The sequence below is a fragment of the Dendrobium catenatum genome, unplaced genomic scaffold (assembly GCF_001605985.2).
Source record: "Dendrobium catenatum unplaced genomic scaffold, ASM160598v2 fragScaff_scaffold_841, whole genome shotgun sequence".
In the NCBI taxonomy this organism is placed as follows: Eukaryota; Viridiplantae; Streptophyta; class Magnoliopsida; order Asparagales; family Orchidaceae; genus Dendrobium; species Dendrobium catenatum.
This window is the reverse complement of record NW_021319303.1, coordinates 238224-260656: the sequence shown is the minus strand read 5'-3', so window position 1 is coordinate 260656 and position 22433 is coordinate 238224. Positions and strand designations below refer to the sequence as shown.

The following is a 22433-nucleotide window of genomic DNA, read 5'->3' as shown; positions in this document are numbered from 1 at the left end:
CGACAGTGGTGGTGGTCGGCAGTGGGGGCTGGAGGGGGTGGCCGGCGACGATAGTAGCTAGTGGTGGGCAGCTATGGTGGTTGGCGACGACTAACAGATAGTGGCGGTGGCGACAGATTGTGGTGGACGACGATCGGGCTGTGACAATTGTAATGAATTTCAGTATATTTGGAACTAGCCCAACTATGAGGAATTCCAAATTAAAAAAAAAAAAACTAGAGAGTAAATTTCAAACGCACAAAAAAATTATAATTCATTTATTTTAATTCAAATCAAACATCAATATTCTCAAAATCCTTACATTTGAAATACTTTACACCACTTTTACACATCCCGAAAATTTAAATTTACAGTATTTACTAAATCCTACTTTCAACTAAATAATCTCTTAATGGCCTATCAATTTGTTTAAAAAAAATAAAAGAAATGCAATGATCCTGAAATGTATCGCATTTTAAATATTTTTGAATTATTTCATTCGATGAAAAATAAATGCATGAAATTATTTTTTTTTTTCATTTAGCTCGAGCTAAATAAATATAATGTAAAGTCCAACAATAATAATGGAAGATACAGTCTAATGAACATTACTATTTACAAAACTTTATTTAAAATAATTTCTCATCTCTTTCTCTTCAAATCAAATACCCGCTTATTTTAGACACAAACTCATCAACCGGTTGGATTTGTTAATTGTCGTAATTCAGCACTTTTTTTAAATAATTAAAAAACTACCGTCAAAAAAGAAAAAAAAGTGACCCAAATATTTAAAATAAAGCAGTGGACAAAGGCACCCTCAGGGGCTGTTTGGTATGCGGATTTAGGCGGATTTAAGGCCGGATTTGGGCGAAATCCAGCCAAACGGCCTAAAATGCAAATCCAAATCTCACGGCAAACGAAATCCTCCGTGGACGAAAAATTCCGCCGATTCGCTCTAAATCCTGGATTTCCGAAATCCTTTGGTTCGGCGGATTTACGGGATTTGGCCGAAGAAGCGCGCGTAAATAATTAATTAGTATTAATAAAATTTTGTTATATTTTATTTAAACTTTTCTTGTCGTGCTTTAATTATCTTAATAATGTATGTCAACTTTTTAACCGCCTTAAATCTTAAAATGAACAGCCAAACAGTCACAAAGGATTTAACTGAATTTATCATGAATGTTACCAAACAGTTTCAAGATTTAATTCCTCAGAATTTCCTAAATCCGGGATTTGAAGGATTTACAAAATCCTACTTAAATGAAATCCTAAATTCTACCAAACAGTACCAAACAGCCCCTCAGCGCTGTAACTAACACTCACGCCAGTACGCCGGCAGGAAAGCCGGCTGAGATGTAACACGCCGGAGCCTGATCTTGGAGTGGAGCATAGTGTTCCTTCGCCTCTTCTTCCTCTATTCGCCGCTCCTTTTAGCCAGACATCGTATTAGCTATGTCGGTAACCCTCGACTCTCTCGGAATTTTGCACTTTCAAAGCTCATGCTCCCCCTATGGCTGAATTACCAATCAATCGAGAACTGTGTGGACTATTGATTATAGGGTCCAGCTCGTGGTTATGGGAAGGCGATGGAAAGGTTCGCGTTTTCGAATCCCATGATAATTTCTCCCGGTAGGGTTCTATGAACTGTTCTGCACTCTTTATTGTCAATTTCGTATCGTCAAGGGACTGCATTCTACTGTTCTACATTCTCTCTTGTTTATTCGCCTATTCTCTGCCTCATTTCTATCTAACGATTTTTTTTTTTCATATAGGTGACATGGATGAAATGATTGAAAGTTCTGTTCCAAGAAACACATTTACATCTGCTGGTGCTGCTGAGCCAATTGTAGAACCATATGAAGGTATGAAGTTTGAATCTGAAGATGCTGCTAGATCATTCTATTATGAATACGCATCTCAAATGGGCTTCAAGGTACGCGTCAGTTCTTTTGTTCGATCAAAACGTGACAAAACCATTATCTCCCGACAGCTTGTATGCTTTAGAGAGGGGTTCCGTTCAGCAAAAGATGGAAATAGTCAAGTTAGAACAAAGCGACCACGGATGATAACTAGGGTGGGTTGTAGAGCCATGATTATGGTTAAGAAACAAAGCTCCGGAAAATGGATTATCTCTAAATGTGAAAATATTCATAATCATTTACTTGGAACCCTGGGGAAGGTGGTTATTCTTGATTTTGATCCGTACGGACGTGCAAATGAAGCGCTCGAGAGTCAAACATGGAGAGAAACAAATGTGCATAGGGATGTAGCAAGTGATCCCCATGAATTAGTTGTGGTTCCATCAGAAATGGATCCTCATCTTGAACCGCATGAGGGTATGGAATTTGAATCCGAGCAGGCAGCACAAACTTTCTACAAAGAATATGCCAGGCGTGCAGGTTTTAGAGCACGTATCAGCACTTACTATCGATCAAAGCGTGATAATTCAATAATCTCTCGGTTGATTGTATGCTCAAAAGAAGGATTTCGGTCAAAAAAGGATGACAATGCAGAAGAAAGACTGCGTCCAAGAGCAATTACAAGGGTAGGATGCAAAGCAATGATAATGGTTAAAAAACGAGGTTCCAGAAATTGGGTTGTCTCAAAACTAGTTAAACAACATAACCATTTATTGATAGCTAGACATGTGGAAGATGATGACGGTTCTGATGTTGAAGGTGATGAAACTATTGAAAGTGAGGAGGGCTTACCTTCACAAAGTGGAGATGTAATTGCTGAACCACATGGAGGCATGGAATTTGAATCCGAGGAAGGTGCAAGGCAATTCTACAATGCATATTCTAAACGCATGGGCTTTAACATGCGAGTTAGTACCTATTATCGCTCAAAGCGTGACAAATCGATCATTTCTCGACTTTTTGTGTGCTCCAAGGAAGGATTCCACCTGAAGAAGGATACTATCAGCGAAGGAAGTAGTAGAAGGTCTAAAGAAGCTACAAGAGTTGGTTGTAAAGCTATGCTTTTGGTAAAGAAAAGCAATTATGGTAAATGGGTTGTTTCCAAATGTGAGAATGAGCATAATCATCCCTTAGGTTCTTTAAGGAAGATGCACAAATTGCGAAAGCGAAAACATTTATGTGGGACATCTAAGAAGCACGAAGATCAGCTTGAGAATTACCAAAATAGTTATGAATCTGCAACATCACAGTACAACATTCTTTGTCATGAAGCCAGCAAATATGCAGAATCTGGGGTTACGTCTACAGATCTCTACAATGTGGCAATACATACCCTGCAGCAAGCTGTGAAGAAGGTTTCATCTATTAAAAGCCTTGAAGTTTCAAAGTCTGGTACTGTTATCATTGGAGATGATGTGGACGATACCAGCTACCAGGATAGCCATGTTGAAACTTCTGCTTCTTATGACTTTGAATCTGCAAGAAGATTGAATTTCTCAGATCGTTAAGCAAACTTGAGCTTCAGGAGGCCATTATGTAGAATGTACAATGGGGTCATGCAGCCTGTTGATCATAATTGTTAGAGTTCTCCATCTAAACAGGTAGATGATTTATTCTGGACTTCTAATATCCAAACCATACAATTGTAGTGAACGGTGTCTGGAGATGCATTGTTGTTGTAACAACCCAAACTCTTAACTATCGAGATATTGTCTGCTTTGGCCCAAGAGTTTCACGATTTTGTCCTGTTGGTGTAATGTCCCAGTAGGTCACCCATCTCACAGTCCCAAAATTGATGCAAGATGAGCACGCTTAATTGCGGAGTTTTTTAATGAAATTCCAAAAGATATCTCGCTGTTTAAGAGTTTAGTTTCTTTTACTTAATGGGATTTCACAATCTCCACCATTTAAGTAACTGACGTCATCGTCAGCATCTTTATCCCAAAATCATCCACCAAACAGATAGGATTGTAGAGGCGGCCCTTGCAAGTTCAAGCGGTGGCTCCTGCCATGTAGCATTTTGTCCCATACAGGGTTCAAGAACTGTCTCCCATGACGTAGCACTTTGTCTTGTATGACACTTAATTCCTGTCTTTCGGCTGGTGTATTGCTCTGATACCATTTGTAGCATCCCAAACTCTTAACTATCGAGATATTGTCCACTTTAGCTTAAGAGTCTCACGATTTTGTCATGTTGGTATAACTTCCCAGTAGGTCACCCATCCCAAAATTGCTCCGGGATGAGCACGGTTAACCGTAGAGTTTCTTAATGAAATTTCAACCATTACACCAAAAGGCGTCTCGATATTTAAGAGTTTAGCTTCTTTTACTTAAGAGAATTCACAACTGTATTATATCATGTGCTGCTCGTGGTCATGCCTATAAGTCCTGTCCCTGTGGCCTTAGCAGGTGGATGTTGGTCGAGGTGAGCAACCTAGCATTGTTTCTGATGTTACAAATTAATGTGCTGATCCCTCATGATGACTGATAATCTTGCAACATGTATAGCATAGGTTATGGTTGATTTAGTAACTTAATGCTGTTTATTTCATGTTTTCACATATTAAGTTCGCTAACATCTAACGGATTCTGCAGGTATGTTATAATTTTTGTGCAGCTTATGATGAAGGGAAGTTACTATAGCAAGCAAACCGGGCTGTAAATATTTTTGCTTGAGGAGATTAGTTGCCCACCCATTTCATATGCAGGTTATAAGTTAAACCCAACATATATTGATGTCAAGCTACTTCTATAAGCATGAAATTTCATGTAAATATACTGTAGAATCTTGGATGAGAGGAAGAAGCACTTCATCTTGAGCTTCTGGCTTGTGGCTTGAATGCCTTATTACAAACTTATTTTGTCTATTTATTGACACTAAATGGATCCTAATCAAAGCATCATGAAAGGCTACAAAGGAACCTAACTAAAAGAAAGTACAAATCTTGGACCAATCACAACATATAGTCAATACTAGTCTACCATATTCATGAGAAAGACAAATTCTAAAAAAATCCAATTTCAAAGTAACAACTTAGTCATAATGATGAGAAAAGATTTAAATTTCTCCTGAAAATTCGCATTAGATAACATCTCCATGTCATCATCAATGCATGGATGAGCGATACTTAACTGCATGAGTTGAAGTTCAAAGGCTGGTATTGCAAAAATGCTTATTAAGATGCAGAATAAGTGTATTTGCACTATATAATGCTTGGAGCTCTACAATTTTCTGGAATGGAATGCTGTACACTTTAGAATATGTGGTATCAGTATAGTTTTCTCCAGTTCATATATTTCTATTAACTACCTGAGATCTTAGAGTTGAGACTTGAGAGAGGAGAGGTGATGAATCTGATACCAGGTGTTTGGTTTGTGGGTGCACATTTTTATGCAGAGTTGAAAATTTTTTATTGTTGAGACTTGAGAGGCTTCCTATTTCCTGAAAACCAAACAAATGCGGGAGTGGAGGGATTATACATTAAGTCATGCTCTTTAATGGGTCATGTGCGAATCTTGTCACAGAATGCAGTCATTTTATCTCTTTTAGATGTAATCGTCATTATATTATTTTATTAGGGATATTTTAGTATATTTCGCTAGTTTGCAAGCAGCTTGTTAGGAAGGAATTTATTGCTAATAGCCTAATATGTTAGTTATTTGTTCTCTCTTTTGGATTTATAAATAGATGCATTTTGAAGTATGCAAGATGGTTATGCTATGAATAAAAGTTTATTATGATGTAAATCCTTATCAATTCAGTATTTTTTTATATTGTTCAAGTCTGAAACTTAGAGATTCCGGGAGAGGTTGTTTCCTTGGACATGTCGAATAGTGGTTATTTTAGAGACTTGATATATCATCAAAAAATTATCTTGATCAGGCTCGAATCTCAAGGCAAAATCAAGTTGGAAACTTCAAAAATTAAATCCGGGGCCATCTGAACTCTGATTTCAGCAAACTTATAGTCGAAATGAACGTCTCGAAAAAATACGAACCTAATGACACCAAATTCGACCTAATCTGAGCTAAAATGGGTCCAAATCAAAGACTCAAAAGCATCTTTGGAACGTTCAAACCATAGTTTGGATTACCAAACTGTTTCTCTACCGCTGCGAATCTTCCGGGACGCAACACGACTCATTTTTTTCTTTTTTTTCCTTGCCTCTTTCTTCCTTTTCTGCATTATTTTTTGTTATGGGTTGAAAGTCCGGGTTTTTAGCTAGCTTCATTACTCCTAAATTTCTATTGACTGTGTAAACGTTTAATAATGGACGTGGCTTTCGTCATCCTTAATTGTTAATTTCTAAGGAAGGCTGTTCAACTTTCATAATAATCGATTTCAATCGTTTTCATATTTTCATCAAAGTTAATCAATTCTTATTTTTTCTTGATAGCTTTCTTCACATGAATTTAGAATATTTTTTGCATTATTTTTCCTATCGCATAACAGATCTGCATTATAAATCTTAAACTCTAAGATTACTGCGTCAGACAATAGTTAGGGGAGATGTTCGTTCTTCCATGGAAATTGAAGTCTTAATCTGATGGTAGGGAGCGGTAATTATTTTCATTGTAGTCAGAGCGGGATGGAATGAGCGAGCGATGGGTGACTGTACTAGATTGACTGGTTTTATGCTTGGTTAGAGGATTAACTTGAAAACTTAGCTATTTCTAGTGATCTGTTTCTCAGCCATACAGTTTCTGGGGTATTATGCCATGTAGAGGTAATTAGTTACGTTTAGAATGCCAGGAAGAATTAGATGGCTTGTTTACCTTCCATATGAAGTTTGAAGATTTTATTATGCCCCTAGTTATAATTGAAGAAAAAATAATTCAGCTCACTGGTAATGGTATTGCACAGTAGATTGCAATAGTGCATATTAACAAATATCATGTTTATTTGCAGTCTTTTTAATACCATGGACCAAACTACAAACCACTAAGAATCTCCATTACTGTTCAGTATTGTATATTTGCTAACTAAGTAGCATAAACTAAAATAGGAAAAAAAATCAAAGGATTTACATTTCAGCTTTGTAAATTAAAGTAGTAATGACTTAAAAAACATAAATAATAATAATGGAGTTTACTGTGCTTAACGTAACATTTTTTTTTGGTTTGATGTTGCTATTAATTGCAGAATTACGATGTCGAAGAGCTTCGTTTCAGCAACCTGAGTGTATATATAAGACTTGATACTATGAATCAATTACCAGTACCTATACTGGTAATGGCATGATCTTCCACAGCGAGGTACACAGCATATTTTCCATTTCGTGAGACTGAATCATATTACATGGTAATTTTGGTATTTTATATGCCCATATCTTTTTAAAAATCCATATCTTTTTGCTTTAGTCATAGATGTTCTTACTAGACACCTTGGTGTATGTTTTTTGCTGATGATCTTCTTGTTGTTGATAAGACTAGAGAGGGAGTTGAAGGTAATCTTGAATTATGGAGGTCAACTTTAGAGTCTAAAAGTTTTCGCTTGAGTAGATCTAAAACTGAATATATGGAGTGTAATTTTAGTAGTAATAAACCTAGTGAGGGGATAGTGATTTTGGGCGATTGAGTCATTAATAAGAGTACACAATTTTGATATATTGGATCTATTGTTTAGAGTGATGGTGAAATAGATGGGGATATTATTAGCAGAATTCAAGTTGGATGGTTGAAGTGGAGGAATGCATTGTGCTTGTTGAGCGATAGAAAAATCCTCCTCAAACTTAAGGGAAAATTCTATAAGATGGTGGTGAGACCTGCAATGTTTTATAGTGCTGAATGTTGGTCATTAAAAGAGAAGCATAATACCAAATTAAGTGTTGCAGAGATGAGGATGCTTAGGTGGATGAGTGGCTTTACCTGTAGAGATAGAATATGAAATGAGCATATATGTGAAAAGGTTGGAGTAGCGCCAATGGAAGATAAGATTAGAGAGAGTCGTCTTAGATGGTTAGGTCACATAAAATGTCTGTCTTCCGATGACCCGGTTAGGAAAGTAGAGACATTAGATTTTAAGAAAGGTAGAGGTAGACCTAAACGGATATAAGACCGGTCCAGCCGGTCCACGCGGGATCGACCGAGACACGAAACGGCGGAAATATTCCGCCTGGGCGGAGGCCGCGCGAGCCACTCGGCTTGAGGGAGCGTTTTTGAGGGTTTTGAGAGGGAAATTTGAATGTAGGGACTGTTTAGGGATTTCCTTTTGATTTGTATGCATTAAATAGTTGATTTTCCTAGGGTTTTGGGGATCTTGAATTTGGCTGAAATTTGAGATCTCTTAGATTTGGGTTTTTTTTGGGCTCTTGGCGTTGCCAGAGATTTGGGAGAGATCGATCCTCCTCTCGAATTGAGGATCAATTGTATCTTTTTCTATTTTGTTGCATCTCCTAGTGGAATACAAGTTTCTACTTACGTTTTTCTCTCAGTTTTCCCTAAATTGTGCTGATTTCCTGCTGTCAACAGCAGAATTTTGCTGTTTTCCTGATACAAACAGCAGTTTGCTTACCGATTGTGGTTAGGATCGCTTGCGAACTCAAGTATTCACAAGTGTTTCCTATCAAATTGGTATCAGAGCATCGTTTTTTGGGACCGTTGGCGGCTGAAATCCTGAAATTTCAGCGGGAGTTTCGTTTCCGGAAAAAGATCTTCGTGAATCTTGAGAAGAACGATGGCCGGAAAGAAGGTTGACGTCTTGGAAGGCGAAGTCGGCCAATTGAAAGCCGATTTGGAGGAAAGATTCTTCAACCTTCAAAATCAAATCACCTCCAACAATGAAAGGTTGGAGGGGAAGTTCACCGCAATGGAGGAAATGTTGAAGAAACTACTTGAGATGAAAACCAATCTGGCGACATCGGAAGTAAGAGAGACCGCCGACGGCCATGGCATGGGAGGAAATCCGAACCCCCCGCAGGGGGGAGAAATTTGGAGGTGGAGATCCTAAAGGAAGAGAACGATAGGCCTCCTCTAGAGCCTCTTTGGATTGTGTCTGGAAGGAAAGACTTTGTCATGGTATCAGTGGCGTGACAAGAGGGAGCCTATCAGGAACTGGAGGAAATTCAAAAACTGCATAATAGAACGTTTCCAAACCGACCGGCGAGGAGATTTCTATGAGCAGTTCTTTGCTCTGGTGCAGGAGGGATCAGTAGCAGACTACCGTGAGCGGTTCGAGCACCTGGCTAGTAGGGTGGAGCGATTATCAGATAGCGTATTGGAGGAGAACTTCATGAAGGGGTTGGAGGCAGAGATCCGAGCGGCAGTTAAAGTTCTGATGCCTAATGATTTAGAGGAGGCAATGAAGTTGGCACAGCTGGAAGAAAATCAGAATAATCTGGGGAAGGGAGGCAATGAAGTTTTCAAAGTTCTTATTTTTGCTTGATAGCTTTTTTCACATGAATTTAGAATATTTTTTGCATTATTTTTCCTATCGCATAACAGATCTGCATCATAAATCTTAAACTCTAAGATTACTGCGTCAGACAATAGTTAGGGGAGATGTTCGTTCTTCCATGGAAATTGAAGTCTTAATCTGATGGTAGGGAGCGATAATTATTTTCATTGTAGTCAGACCGGGATGGAATGAGCGAGCGATGGGTGACTGTACTAGATTGACTGGTTTTATGCTTGGTTAGAGGATTAACTTGAAAACTTAGCTATTTCTAGTGATCTGTTCCTCATCCATACAGTTTCTGTGGTACTTATGCCATTTAGAGGTAATTAGTTACGTTTAGAATGACAGGAAGATTTAGATGGCTTGTTTACCTTCCATATGAAGTTTGAAGATTTTATTATGCCCCTAACAATTTATTGTGTCCTAGATATAATTGAAGAAAAACTAATTCAGCTCACTGGTAATGGTATTGCACAGTAGATTGCAATAGTTTATTTGCAGTCTTTTTAATACCATGGACCAAACTACAAACCACTAAGAATCTCCATTACTGTTCAGTATTGTATATTTGCTTACTAAGTTGCATAACCTTATAGGAAAACAAAAAATCAAAGGGTTTACATTTCAGCTTTATAAATTAAAGTAGTAATGACTTAAAAAACATAAATAATAATAATGGAGTTTACTGTGCTTAACGTAACATTCTTTTTTTGTTCTTTCATGTTGCTATTAGTTGCAGAATTACGATGTCCAAGAGCTTCGTTTCAGCAATCTGAGTGTATATATAAGACCTGATACTCTGAATCAATCACCAGTACCTATTCTGGTAATGGCATGATCTTTCACAGCGATGTACATAGCATATTTTCCATTGCGTGAGACTGAGGCTTCCTTTGGGACAGCTTCTTTGCTGATTTCTAAAACAACTTTTTAGTACAAAATCAAGAAAATTTTGTACTAAAAAACAGTTTTGTAAAGTAACAAAAAAGCTGTCCCAAATGAAATTTGAATCATATTACAAGGTAATTTTGATACTTTATGTGGGCGTCTAATTTAGCAACTAAAATTTGCACATGACCTCAACGGTGATTTCGAAAGCATTGTTGTTTACCTTTGAAAGTTCAACTTTCAAATCTTCCAACGGACTTTACCAAGCTAAAGTTTACTGTAATTTAGGGTTTAGTTCAATGTGTCGTTTATTTTCTTCTACTGACTCTTTTGGTATCATTCTTTTCAGGCGACCGAGCGCCTAAGTACATACGATAAGAGACTCTTATGTAACGTGGGGTCGGTTACATGAATCTTTTTTTTTTCCATTGTATTCTATTAAGAATCAAAATTTCATTTAAATTTAATAAAAATTTTAATTTCTAATATTTTCTAACCAAGTCTTTTCAGGTATACCTAACTTTTCTTAACATAGGCCAAATTTAATACATCTACTCTCCTAAGAGGGTCATCAGAAGGTCATCGTTTTACAAGACCAAACTGTTATATTGGATAATAACTTTTATTATTGATATGACTCAAGAAAATTCACATGCTTGGCATGAATCTTGAGACAATTTTTGAATTGTAAACCTACAAAATTAAATTTATGATCATTTGAACTCTGATTTAAATAAATTTATAATCAAACAGAACATCTCGAAAAGACGACCCCTATCGACATTACTAATGGTATGATTTGACTCCAAATGAGCACAAATCAAATACTTGAATTATATTGTGAAACTTCTAAACATGAATTGATGGACCAAATGAATTTTAATTATAGCATGCTTATAATCAAATTGAGCGGCTTGATGAGACGAATTTAGCTAGCACAAGATCACTCAATTCTGATATCATAAAAACATACAAGTGGTTAATAAACGATTTACGATCAAGGGGATCAATGTTGACTGTATGATTAAGTGTTATGAATTTTGGCCAAATATAAGAAAATGTCCATATAAAAAAGACTATAAATAGGGTCTCATTCTCTACATAAAGGAAGATTCAAGAGTTGAGAGAACTAAAGAGCTCTCTCATGTTTTCTAGCTATCATCGTCGATGATCACCATGATCACCACCAACAATTCCTGTCACATTCTCGTAACTCCTATAAGAGAGTTTTTATTTGTATGCATGTGAACTTTTGAATTCTATAATCCTTATAATGGTAATCAATCAATTGATTCCAGCATCATCCCGTCTTTAATTGTCAGAAAGAGTTTTTATATATTTGGATTATTGCAACTGAGTTAGACCTCATAATTTTTTTTCTTATCATATTTTCAATGTAAAAATTTTCTTGTTTCCTGTAACTTTTTCTGTTCATGTTAGATTTTTATACAATTTTAAGATATTAAATTCTTAGTATTTAAATGAGAATTTGACTCTTAATAAAAAGAAAAAATAATTCATGTGGCCGATCCCACGTAATGGGATAAAATTTTGATATCATTATTGTTGCTGCTAAGATATTAAACTCTCACTCCACTGTTACAAATTTTTTAGCATAGTAATAATAATCATCATACACTATAAAAATTATTTTTCATCAAAAAAATTATTTGAGAAGCAACAAAGAAAAATTATAATCAAACTCTGATAAATGTTTAAAAAATAACATGAAATAATATGAATTATTACGTGTGGATATCGGATACAGAGAACCGTCCGATTTATCTTTGTAAACTATAAAAACATAACAAATTATATTTTTATTGTTCACCACTACCATTTTTATTATTTATAGAGATAAATACTAATGATTCTTTATGTCCATAATCAAATAAGGGCAAAACAATTCCACCCACAGAAATTGCCGCGCTAGAATTTCGTTTAACGTTACTACGCGACGATAAAAGTAATTAACAGAAATTAATTAACAGGAGCAATGCGTTAGCACGCTAAAAAACAACTTATTAATCACAGAGATCCAAATTTTTGGATCTCATATTTGGGCGCCTCTGATTGGATTAGATATATTAATCACTTGTTAATTATCATGATTAACTGTACTGACAGCTCAGTCCTCCGATATGGCACGCATGCCATTCCCGTAATTTTCAGAAATTGTAGGGGCAATAGTGTGTTGGAGCTCTCTTCTAGTCTTCGGTCACTCTCATTTACATAAAACTTATGTATTTTGGTTTACTTCGATAATTAAAATATTAATTGATATTGATGTTTATATTTATTTATTTTTTATCTTATTAAAATCGTAATAAAATATTCATTTAAGAATTTTTAAAATTAATTATTTTCTTATAAATATTTTAACAATTTAAATTTTGTATTATTAGAAATATATATTTGATAAAAACATTAGGGAAACGATTAGATGGATTGAGAAAAAAAATAATTTAAATTTGGATTAATATTTGAAAAAAAAAAAACTAAAAAAATATTATATGAAGTAATAAAAAATCTAATTTTACTTTTTGCTTTAATTTTCATAATGAAATTATTAAATTAATAGTTAGATGAATATATTAAAATTTTAAGTTTTTTTATTCGATTCGCAATTTGAATTCGAACATTCAAAATCCATTTTTTCGGAATTCATTTGGAGCTGAGAAGCTTGGCGTGTGTTGTTGATTATCAGCAATAATGGAAAGAAGATTAATGGATGACGGAGGGATCTGAAGGCGCGGCCGAGCTTGAGAGGGATGGAGCTAGGGGACCATAGAGAAGCCAACTTCTTGTTTGATTTTGGATGGCTACTTTGTATATAATATCATTATATTACACATGAAAGTAGAGGAGAGAAATCGTCCCAACTCCGAGAGCTGTGGCTCTTTTCAACTTGCTACAGGTCTTCCCCCTTTCCAATTTGATCTCTTTTCTCGCAAATTGTTCTCAAATTCAAGTTTTGGTTCGCGGGTTCTAAGCTTCCGTCCGGGTCATGCAATTTTATCTTTAAAAGGCTGTCTTTTTGGGGATTTGGGGTTTGAATTTGGGTTAATTGGTTGGCTGGGATTCTTTTTGAAGAATTTTGAATGCTCTGATAGTTAGGTTCTCCTCTTCTCCAGCATGGCACTCGCCATTCTAATACTTGTTGATGGATTAGTTGAACCTTCCTGTTCCGAATCTGAGATTTGTTGAATTCTTTGGAAGTTCTTCATGTCTCAGTGGACGGCATTCGGGTTGCATTTCTGAGATTTTTAGATGATCTTTTGAGAAGCAATAGCTAGCTAGCAAGCAAGAAAGAATTGTAGAACTTGTTCTTTCTCTGTTTATCTTGATTTGGAAGAGGAAAAATGGCGATGGCATCAGCCGTGAAGGTAGTTCTAGGTTGTATTGCATTTGGATTTTTCTGGATGCTAGCTGTTTTCCCTGCCGTGCCTTTCCTACCTATTGGAAGGACTGCTGGTGCTCTCTTTGGTGCCATGCTTATGGTTATCTTCCGTGTTATATCGCCTGATGAAGCTTATGAAGCCATTGATCTTCCAATACTTGGTCTTCTCTTTGGAACCATGGTGGTCAGTGTCTACCTTGAAAGAGCAGACATGTTCATGTATCTTGGTAAATTGCTCTCATGGAAGAGCAGAGGAGGTAAGGATTTGCTCTTTCGTGTTTGTCTTGTCTCTGCATTTGCGAGTGCTTTGTTCACTAATGACACTTGCTGTGTTGTTCTCACTGAATTCATCTTAAAAATTGCAAGACAAAACAATCTACCACCCCAACCTTTTCTTTTAGCCCTTGCTTCTAGTTCAAACATTGGGTCTGCTGCAACTCCCATTGGCAACCCACAAAACCTGGTCATTGCTGTTCAAAGTAAGATTTCATTTGAGAAATTCTTGCTTGGAATCTTTCCTGCTATGTTGTTGGGCGTGCTTGTCAATGCAACGATACTCCTATGCTACTTTTGGAAGCTATTATCTGTTGAAAGGGATCAAGAAGCAGTAGAAGAAGCTGGAGATTTGTTTGCTGAGGATGATGTGATTTCTCACCGCTTTTCCCCTGCAACAATGTCACATCTTAGTTATGCAACCTCGCAGGAATTCAGTTCAGCACTTGATGCAATTGAACAGAACCCAGCACTGAATGTGGATTCTGATTCAGCCGATTCTACAAGAGGCAGAATAGTTGTTGATGGTGAGATTATCGTGCAACGGGCTTTGAGTGGTGGAATAGAACCTGCAAGGAATTCAAGTTCATCAAGGGATGCATTTGAGAGTACTAATATATCACAGAGAAGGGAGGAGAGATCCTCTACAAGAAGATATGCTAGAACTATCAGCACCAATAGGGTTGATTCTTCAAGAGAAACATCTTCATCTTATTCATTAGAAGAGAAGGATACTCCTGCGGAGAAATGGAAAAAATCATTGTGGAAGATGAGCGTCTATGTCGTGACAATCGGAATGCTTATTTCTCTTTTAGTTGGGCTTAACATGTCCTGGACTGCAATCACTGCTGCTCTTGCTCTTGTGGCTCTTGATTTCAAGGATGCTCGTCCTTGCTTAGAAAAGGTACTTTCTCAACTGGAGATTCTCAATTTTTGTTAAATAAGGCACTAATATCAACTCACAAATGGCATAATACTCCATTAAAAATTCTTAAGCACATATGAAAAATGCTTTAGTCCCTACATAGATAGATTCTCAAATATGTTGATATTGTGCTTTTATTGTGTGGTATGAAATAAACCTGCATATTCTAACATAGAAATATGAACTGCTCTAAAGTCCATCCATAAGTTCGTTAAGTTATCAAGAATATTAACATGCACAATGGGCCTTTTCTAAGAAAATTCTTCATATAAACTAAAATTGTTTTTCCAAAAGAATGAGAGAAAAATGAAACCAATTTATGCCTTAAAGGCATCTCATTAGCTGTTTATGTGGCATATTTTTAAGTCAACAAATAAATACCCTACTTCTGCATGTTAAAATAAGGTATTTCTTGCAGAGTAATTCAAACAAGTATAAGATATTTCACTTTGTTAATTTATTCCAACCGAAATACCTTATTTGTAAAGAAGTTACTTATTTCTAATGTAATAAATACTAAGTTACTAAGTATCAAAGTGAAATACCTTATAACTAGATGAAGTATTTTGTAACTATGTGTGCTTAAGATGAACAATAAGACATGCTATATGAAGAGTTGTGCCATCAAATTCCACATAAACAGTCGATTTGCTAATCTGTTATCAATTTAAATGTAGATCTATTTGAGAAGTCTGGATCTGTTTTGAAAAACATCTTGCATTTTTTTTTTTAATGTTGAAAAAAATAAGTATCCAGTTCATTAGCCAAAATAGTGCACAGGAATCTATGTGATAGCTTGTGCATGTTGTTTATCTAATATTTTTGTCTTGCTTGTTGAATTTCTGTCAGGTTTCTTACTCCTTGTTGATATTCTTCTGTGGTATGTTCATAGCTGTTGATGGTTTCAATAAGACAGGAATACCAAGTACCCTTTGGGATGCAGTTGAACCATATTCTCGAATTGATAGTTTTGGTGGGGTTGCATTGCTTAGCCTGGTTATTCTTCTTCTGTCTAATGTTGCTTCCAATGTACCCACTGGTAAGTTGTCTCATTTATCCTTTCTTCCTAAAAGTTAAAAGTATTATGAAGCTTTTGACTTGAATTTTTCTTAAGGTAACATTTAAACTATGAATCAGTTATGTCTAGTTTATTTGATCCTTTTTTTATGCTCTCTTTGTTCTTTCTATTCCATATTAGCCTTGCAATGCGAGCATTTCAAACCATTTTACTTCATCTTCGACATCATTTTACCATTTTTTTGGTTTGCAGATGTATCTTGTATTTTTTTGTGCGACTTGTTTATACTTCACTTTAGTAGCGTTGGATTTTAATCAAAACCTTTTTTAGTTTTGGTTTTAATCAAACAAAAACTAATGGAGGAAACTCCCTCCTTCAAAACAAAAGAGTGCTCGTGCTCCCGTGGGGGTGGCAATCTCCTGGGGAAGCTGGAATACCTTCCTAAACTGCTGAAGCAAGGGCTAGACAATGTTGGGAATGTCCTCTTTACCCTCTATCTCTCCTCTCTCTAGACTCTGGAGCTCCACCAATGAATGAGCTCTTACCGAGACGAGTCACAAGTAGCTCGTTGAATGCTCGGTTCATTTGCAACCCTAGAAATCAGCAACAAAAAACCCAGATCTTGGTCCAGGAACACGCTCTGATACTAATTTGATACACCTTGATATTAATAAATAGCCAACGAACAAAAGAAATTCAGCACAAAATAGATTTATTTATTGCTAGGAAATTAAATAACAAAAGCAAGATATAATGATCATCTTTCAAGAGGAAGATATTATCTCCCAAATCCTAGACACCGCTAGGATCCCTCACACAAAGAAAACTACAACACTCAACATCTGCATAAACATAAAAAAACCATATTATGGACTTAAATAGGCTTCCTCCCTCCCTCCTAATTCAGCCCCCTTCCTATATATATCTCCCTCTTTAATTTGAAAATAAATCAATTAGGAAAGAATCTCATTAGGAAATGATTTCCTAATTGATTTCTTCATAATATAATGTATTAATTCCCTGCTGGGTCCTGCCCTCTTAATTTTCTCTCCTTGTCCGCCGGCCCCACTTGGGCCAAACTTCCTACTGGACCAGCCCGTCTAGTTCGTTCATATTAGTTAGATTCTTAATATTGGAAGCATAATATATTAGAAAAAATTCCTCACAATTGGAGTTATTATTCTTGATTATTGGTTTTTTTATTTTATTGTCTTGTATGTCTATTTATGTGATCTCTTCAAGTCAATAATATACACATAAATTCTCTTTTACTATTATCAATTATATTAGAGAGATGGTGTGAGTAGCACATATTGAAAAGAAATAGTGAAAAATAGATTTAGATAATTTTTATGTACCCAAGGATAAGTAAGAAAAATGAATAGACTAAAGATAATATGGATAGTTGTTCAAAAGGATGCACACATAATAGGTTTAACTCATTAGGCATGAATGAAAAATAAGGATTTATAATGCTGCCTCCAAATAGTTAGGATAACGCTGTTGATGATAATTTGAGCTTTATCTTCAACTCATTTATATGCTTCATTTTTGTTTTTTATTTTTATTTTTATTTAGGATGTTGATGAGTGGTTATTGATACATGATGTACCTTATTTGGATGGGATGTTAGACATGTCACAGCTATTATGCATGGGTAGCTGCATGCATATTCGGTTGATCCCTAAATAATTGATGCTTATAGAATTGTCTTATTTTTATTGTTCAATAATATAATTATGTTTTTAAACTGTTCAATAATTAAATTATTAGGAATTCATCCTTAATTTGCAACGCCATTTCTGCTTTTATTGTAGATAGTACAATCTCTCTTTGCGCCAACTCCAAAAGATTAGCATTACTCTTTAAACTTGAATATGATATTCCTAAAAAAAAAAATACTTCTTATATTTTGAGCATAATCATTTCAATGACATATTTATATTAATCATTTCTTATAAAGATATTTGTTTTTCATTTTTTTTATAAATATTATATATTGCTACAACTATAATAGTTGTATTTAGGAATCTAATCTAATTAATTTGCTGGAATATGTACTGATGCTTGTTACCATCTTACAAATTTTGCCAATCCTATTATAATAGAAGATTCATGTTACAATATACTTTCTGCTGAAAATTTAAAAATTTCTTATTCCTTCTTGGCATATTCATGCTTGTCGACCTTGTCTCTTTGTGCATTAGTTCTCCTACTCGGAGCAAGGGTGGCAGCATCAGCAGCATCTATCTCTGCATCCGAGGAGGACCGGTCATGGCTCATACTTGCATGGGTCAGCACGGTGGCCGGAAATCTCTCTCTGCTTGGTTCTGCTGCAAATCTGATAGTCTGCGAACAGGCTCAAAGGGCTCAATTTTTTGGTTACAACCTCTCCTTCTGGAGCCATCTCCGATTTGGCATTCCTTCTACCATTATTGTCACTATTATTGGTTTGCCTCTTATCAGAAGCTACTGAACACTTTTTTTTTTTTGATCTGGTAAGTTTCTGGTAAAGTTTTAGATGTTAGATTCAGATAAGCCAATTGATCCACCATCACTGTTTCTTTATGCAATAAGTTGTGTAATTTAGGAATTGTTTCAACTATATAGATATTGAAACATCTGTTTTCAAAGATCAAGCTTAAATGAATCTTTTTCTTTCAAGTCCTTACTGTTTTAGATTTGAAGTTCTTTATTTATCGCCTGAAATTTTAATTGTTTGAAGGCAAAACCAGCTTCTGATTCTGTATGATTGGATGCTTATTCTTCATTTCTGGGAGTTTTTTAGATTTGTTGAAATGACACTAATCTAAAAAGTTAATGGAGGATAGGGGTTAAGTTGGAGGTGATAGAAGAGTTCAACACAAATTTTGTGAGAGATGGAACTTTCATGCTCTGTGTACAAAATAGAAGACGGTTTATAGGCTAAAATTTCATATTATATATAAAAGATAGTTCAGAGGGTTGATGAACACTCTTATGCTTCGTTTGAGATGATTTTTTTGTTGCTTCTTAAAACAGCTTTCTAGTTTAAAAATTAAAAATTTTATAGTATAAAGCTGCTTTAAGAAGCAATAAGAAAACCATCCCAAACAAAGCCTTAGCCCTTGCTTAGTTCCATCATTCATTATAATGGAATTTGGATCCTTTTTGATAGTACCTACATCATGTTTAGTTTACTAATCTCATACATTCAATCAACTATAGATGATTGAATTACTTCCACATACTTTTCACAAACTATTTCAAATTTGATAAAGTGAATCCCAACCAACCATAGTGGATTGAATGTTGAGGATTAAGAATTGCACATTTTGCAATTACCATGAAAATTGAGGATGATTTGAATCCATTATAATGACATTAGTTTATGTATTTTTATGTAACAAAAGGCTCGGTTAATTGGTGGGCTCTATATATAATGATTTTATCATTGGAAATTGAACTTTCAAGAACATTCTAAACCCTAAAATTTGAAAACTATGTGATCCATGAGGCTCTTAGGCTCGCGGCTAGTGGCTAGTCCTCGGGTTACCTATATCAAGCCCAAGCTCAAGCTTTTTGGTATGATTGTTCCAAATAACCTTTCTCCATAGGCATGTCAAAGATATTCTGGTATCCCCATTATGCCCTATTGTAAAAGGCAATCTATTAATTGATTTTTAATCTTTTTTATATCATCTTTAGGGATGCAAGTTGGTCTAAGCTAATAAAAGAGATAATTTGTTAAGCAGAGAAAAAAACATTAGAGAGAGTCAAAGATCAAGCATGGACAAAAAATAGTAGGCCATTTGCAAAAATTAGATGGGCGATCAACAATTTATTCTATGTGAGGGATTTAAAGCAATTATTAGAGCAACCCTAAACAATAATAGATTATAGCTCTTACATAAGAATGTTTAAAAAAAAGTAGGATCATAAAGGGCATCTTTGTCTCAAATCAAAATTGAAATAAAATAATCACATAGCTCTCTATTAGGCATAAAGAAATGAACAAAAAGATGCACCCCACAATTCAATTAACAAAAATGTGAGGAAATCTAATAATAAATGAGATAGTAAAGTTTTTTTTGTTTACACAATCAAAAGTTTAATAAAGGTTCACTTTAGCATAAAAAATCTTTTGACTCCTGCTTTTCTAAAATATTTGATGTATGCTAGAAGCTAAAATAATGTTATCAGCAATATCACTACTTTCAACAAAAAATTGTTTTAAGTTGTGTTAATAATTTTATCAAAAGCATATTTAATTCTATTTGCGAGGGATCTAAAGATGAACTTATAAAAGTACTACATAGGAGGATTAATCTAAAATAAAAAAAAATTGATTTGCACTTACCTTTTTAGGTATAAGAGCAATGGTAGTAAGTTTAAAAAATTTGGCATTTTAAAGATTTTCAAAATTATAATAAATAAGGGTCCCCTAATCACAAGAATCATTGAAGAATCCAGCACTGAAGCCACCATGACCAGGAGATCAATCATTGTTAAGAGAAAAAAATATCTATTTTGATATCAAAGATCAGAAGTAGAAGAATAAGACCGTTCGGGACGGCTTTCTTACCGCTTCATAGAAAAAGTTGTTCTAACAAGCAGAAAAAAAGTTGTCCCAAATGAAACGGGGAAGCCTAAGTCTTTGCCAAATAGAATTAGAGAGAATCTATTCAACACCAAATTAGAAAAAATGGTAGCCAGTTGTCATAGGCATAGTTACCAATTTGATTGTAAAAATTACAGTAGTTAACAACTTCAAGTGAAATATCAGCTTGAGTGTGAATGGGCTCATGTGAAGACATCAGCTCCTTAATGTGAGTGTAACTGTATATACAACTGTATATACAACTATTTTCTTTGTGCAGAAATCCCAAATTAATTCACCTTGCTTTAGCTCTTTGTGAAGCGCACCAAAATTCAGTGACAAGACTATCCTGGTAGGATCTGGCTTAAGGAGATAGTGATTCAAGGGATCAACCTCGCACAAGTGAAACATATTAGATTGATCTTCTTTGAGCTTGTTAGCATTGTTAGATATATTTAAAAAGCTATTCCAAACAGTATGTTTGACTTCTTTTGACCACTGTAAGCTTTTGCTCTAAAGGATAAAAATATGATCATCACCAACAAAAATGTCCAAGCAAGCTGAATGATCAAACATAATGTGCCCAATAGTTTTTTGTTAAGAAACCAGTTGTTAGAAGTGGGAAGAGCACCAATGAAGATGACAGGAAGGGAGTGATCAGAACAAAGAGGAGGGATAATAAGCAAAAAAATTGAACAATCCAATGATTGTTCATCAAGGCTCTATCCAACTTGGATCTAATTGGATTTTCTTCTTGATTATCATAACATGAGAAAGAAAGATCCATATCAGGCAAATCAAGAAGACCAGCTGTATGAATACATTGATTGAAATTAAAAAATATACATATAGTGAAGGGGATGAGATAGATCAATCTTGGTTTCCGTTTGAGACGACTTTTTTTCTGTTTTTTAAAGTAATTTTTTAGTACAAAGATTAAAATTTTTGTACTAAAAAACTGATTTAAGAAGCGAAGCATAACCCTCAATCATCTTCTACACCCTTAGACTATTGAATCACCTAACATAAAACAAACAAAATATATGATAGAAGAGAGAATTTGAAGACTCCCAAAGATCTTCTCTCAGCAGAAGCATTACTCGCATAAACACAAAATTTTACCATCAAAGAGATTCATATCTAATCAAAGCAAAACACTTATCTTTTGGTTCATAAAGCTATCCTTTATTCAAATATAGAGTTGAAATATGACAAAAATACACTAATATTTCTCATGAGTTGGTCACATGATCTGAAACACAGAAAGATTACAGAAACCTTTAAACTTCCTCTAATGGTTATTGCTCATCAAAGCGACAGCCACCAGTTGCAGAAGCTTTAAAATGCCAAAGTATCCGAGTTGCCCTGCTGGAGAAGCACTGTACTCACCTAAAACACCCCAACTCCTCTCAGCTTTAATGGCGACGATGCCTCATTATTCTACATAACACAGCAAATATTAAAAGCAGTACTCATATTGATCCAAAGCGTCAACACTATACTTCCATAGAAATATTTTTGCCTGCAAAGCCATGGCTGAGGGAGGAGAGAAGTCTTCTTCGTTTGGTTTTTAAAGAAAAGATGCGAGCTTTATTTGCTGGAGTGAGAAAAAGGGAAGAGAAATTCGTATGAAGGTGAGAGGATCTTCTAAGAATATGCTATGGCCACATTTACTTTTTCTCTCTCTCTCCTCTTTTGCTTTATTTTTTTGAACGTTTTTTTTGTCTTGGCTTATCTTTGGCTTTGTCCACTTTAATTGTTTAGGTTATAATTTTCTAATTATTTAGTATTAAAATTTAGCGAGTCTTATTTTTTTTTTACTCAATTTTATTCAATTATCCAATTAATATTTTTTAAATAAAATTTGACTTTAATGCCACTATTGTATTTTCATATTACCCTTGCTCTCATATAAAATTATAAGGGAGATTTACATACATACTACTTAATACTATTCTATTTACATATTTAACACCTAAAATTTTAATATTACATACATACCACTCATAGTTCATTTTCATACCAAATATAAGTGATATAAATAAAATATATG

The 22433-nt window shown here is 35.0% G+C and overlaps 2 protein-coding genes across 7 annotated transcripts; both read left to right on the top strand.

Moving 5' to 3' along the window:
* Window positions 1-1279: 1279 nt before the first annotated feature.
* Window positions 1280-10673, top strand: LOC110111362. 6 transcript variants are annotated; one of them, XM_028696753.1, is made up of 7 exons: window positions 1286-1440; window positions 1542-1611; window positions 1755-3502; window positions 4497-4609; window positions 7045-7157; window positions 10037-10123; window positions 10535-10672. In XM_028696753.1, exons 1-3 carry the CDS (start codon window positions 1435-1437, stop codon window positions 3407-3409), a joined length of 1731 nt encoding a protein of 576 aa, XP_028552586.1. In that variant the 5' UTR covers window positions 1286-1434; the 3' UTR covers window positions 3410-3502; window positions 4497-4609; window positions 7045-7157; window positions 10037-10123; window positions 10535-10672. The 6 variants fall into 6 exon arrangements, with proteins under 6 accessions (XP_020698855.1, XP_028552586.1, XP_028552589.1 ...); XM_020843196.2 differs by lacking the exon at window positions 10535-10672 and having other exon boundaries at window positions 1280-1436; window positions 10037-10504; XM_028696756.1 differs by lacking the exon at window positions 7045-7157 and having other exon boundaries at window positions 10535-10673.
* A 2213-nt stretch (window positions 10674-12886) lies between these two features.
* Window positions 12887-18468, top strand: LOC110111361 (silicon efflux transporter LSI2). Its single transcript, XM_020843193.2, has 3 exons — window positions 12887-14762; window positions 15633-15822; window positions 18009-18468. The coding sequence occupies exons 1-3, from the start codon at window positions 13548-13550 to the stop codon at window positions 18275-18277; spliced, it is 1674 nt and encodes a 557-aa protein (XP_020698852.1). The 5' UTR covers window positions 12887-13547; the 3' UTR covers window positions 18278-18468.
* The last annotated feature ends 3965 nt before the right edge of the window (window positions 18469-22433 follow it).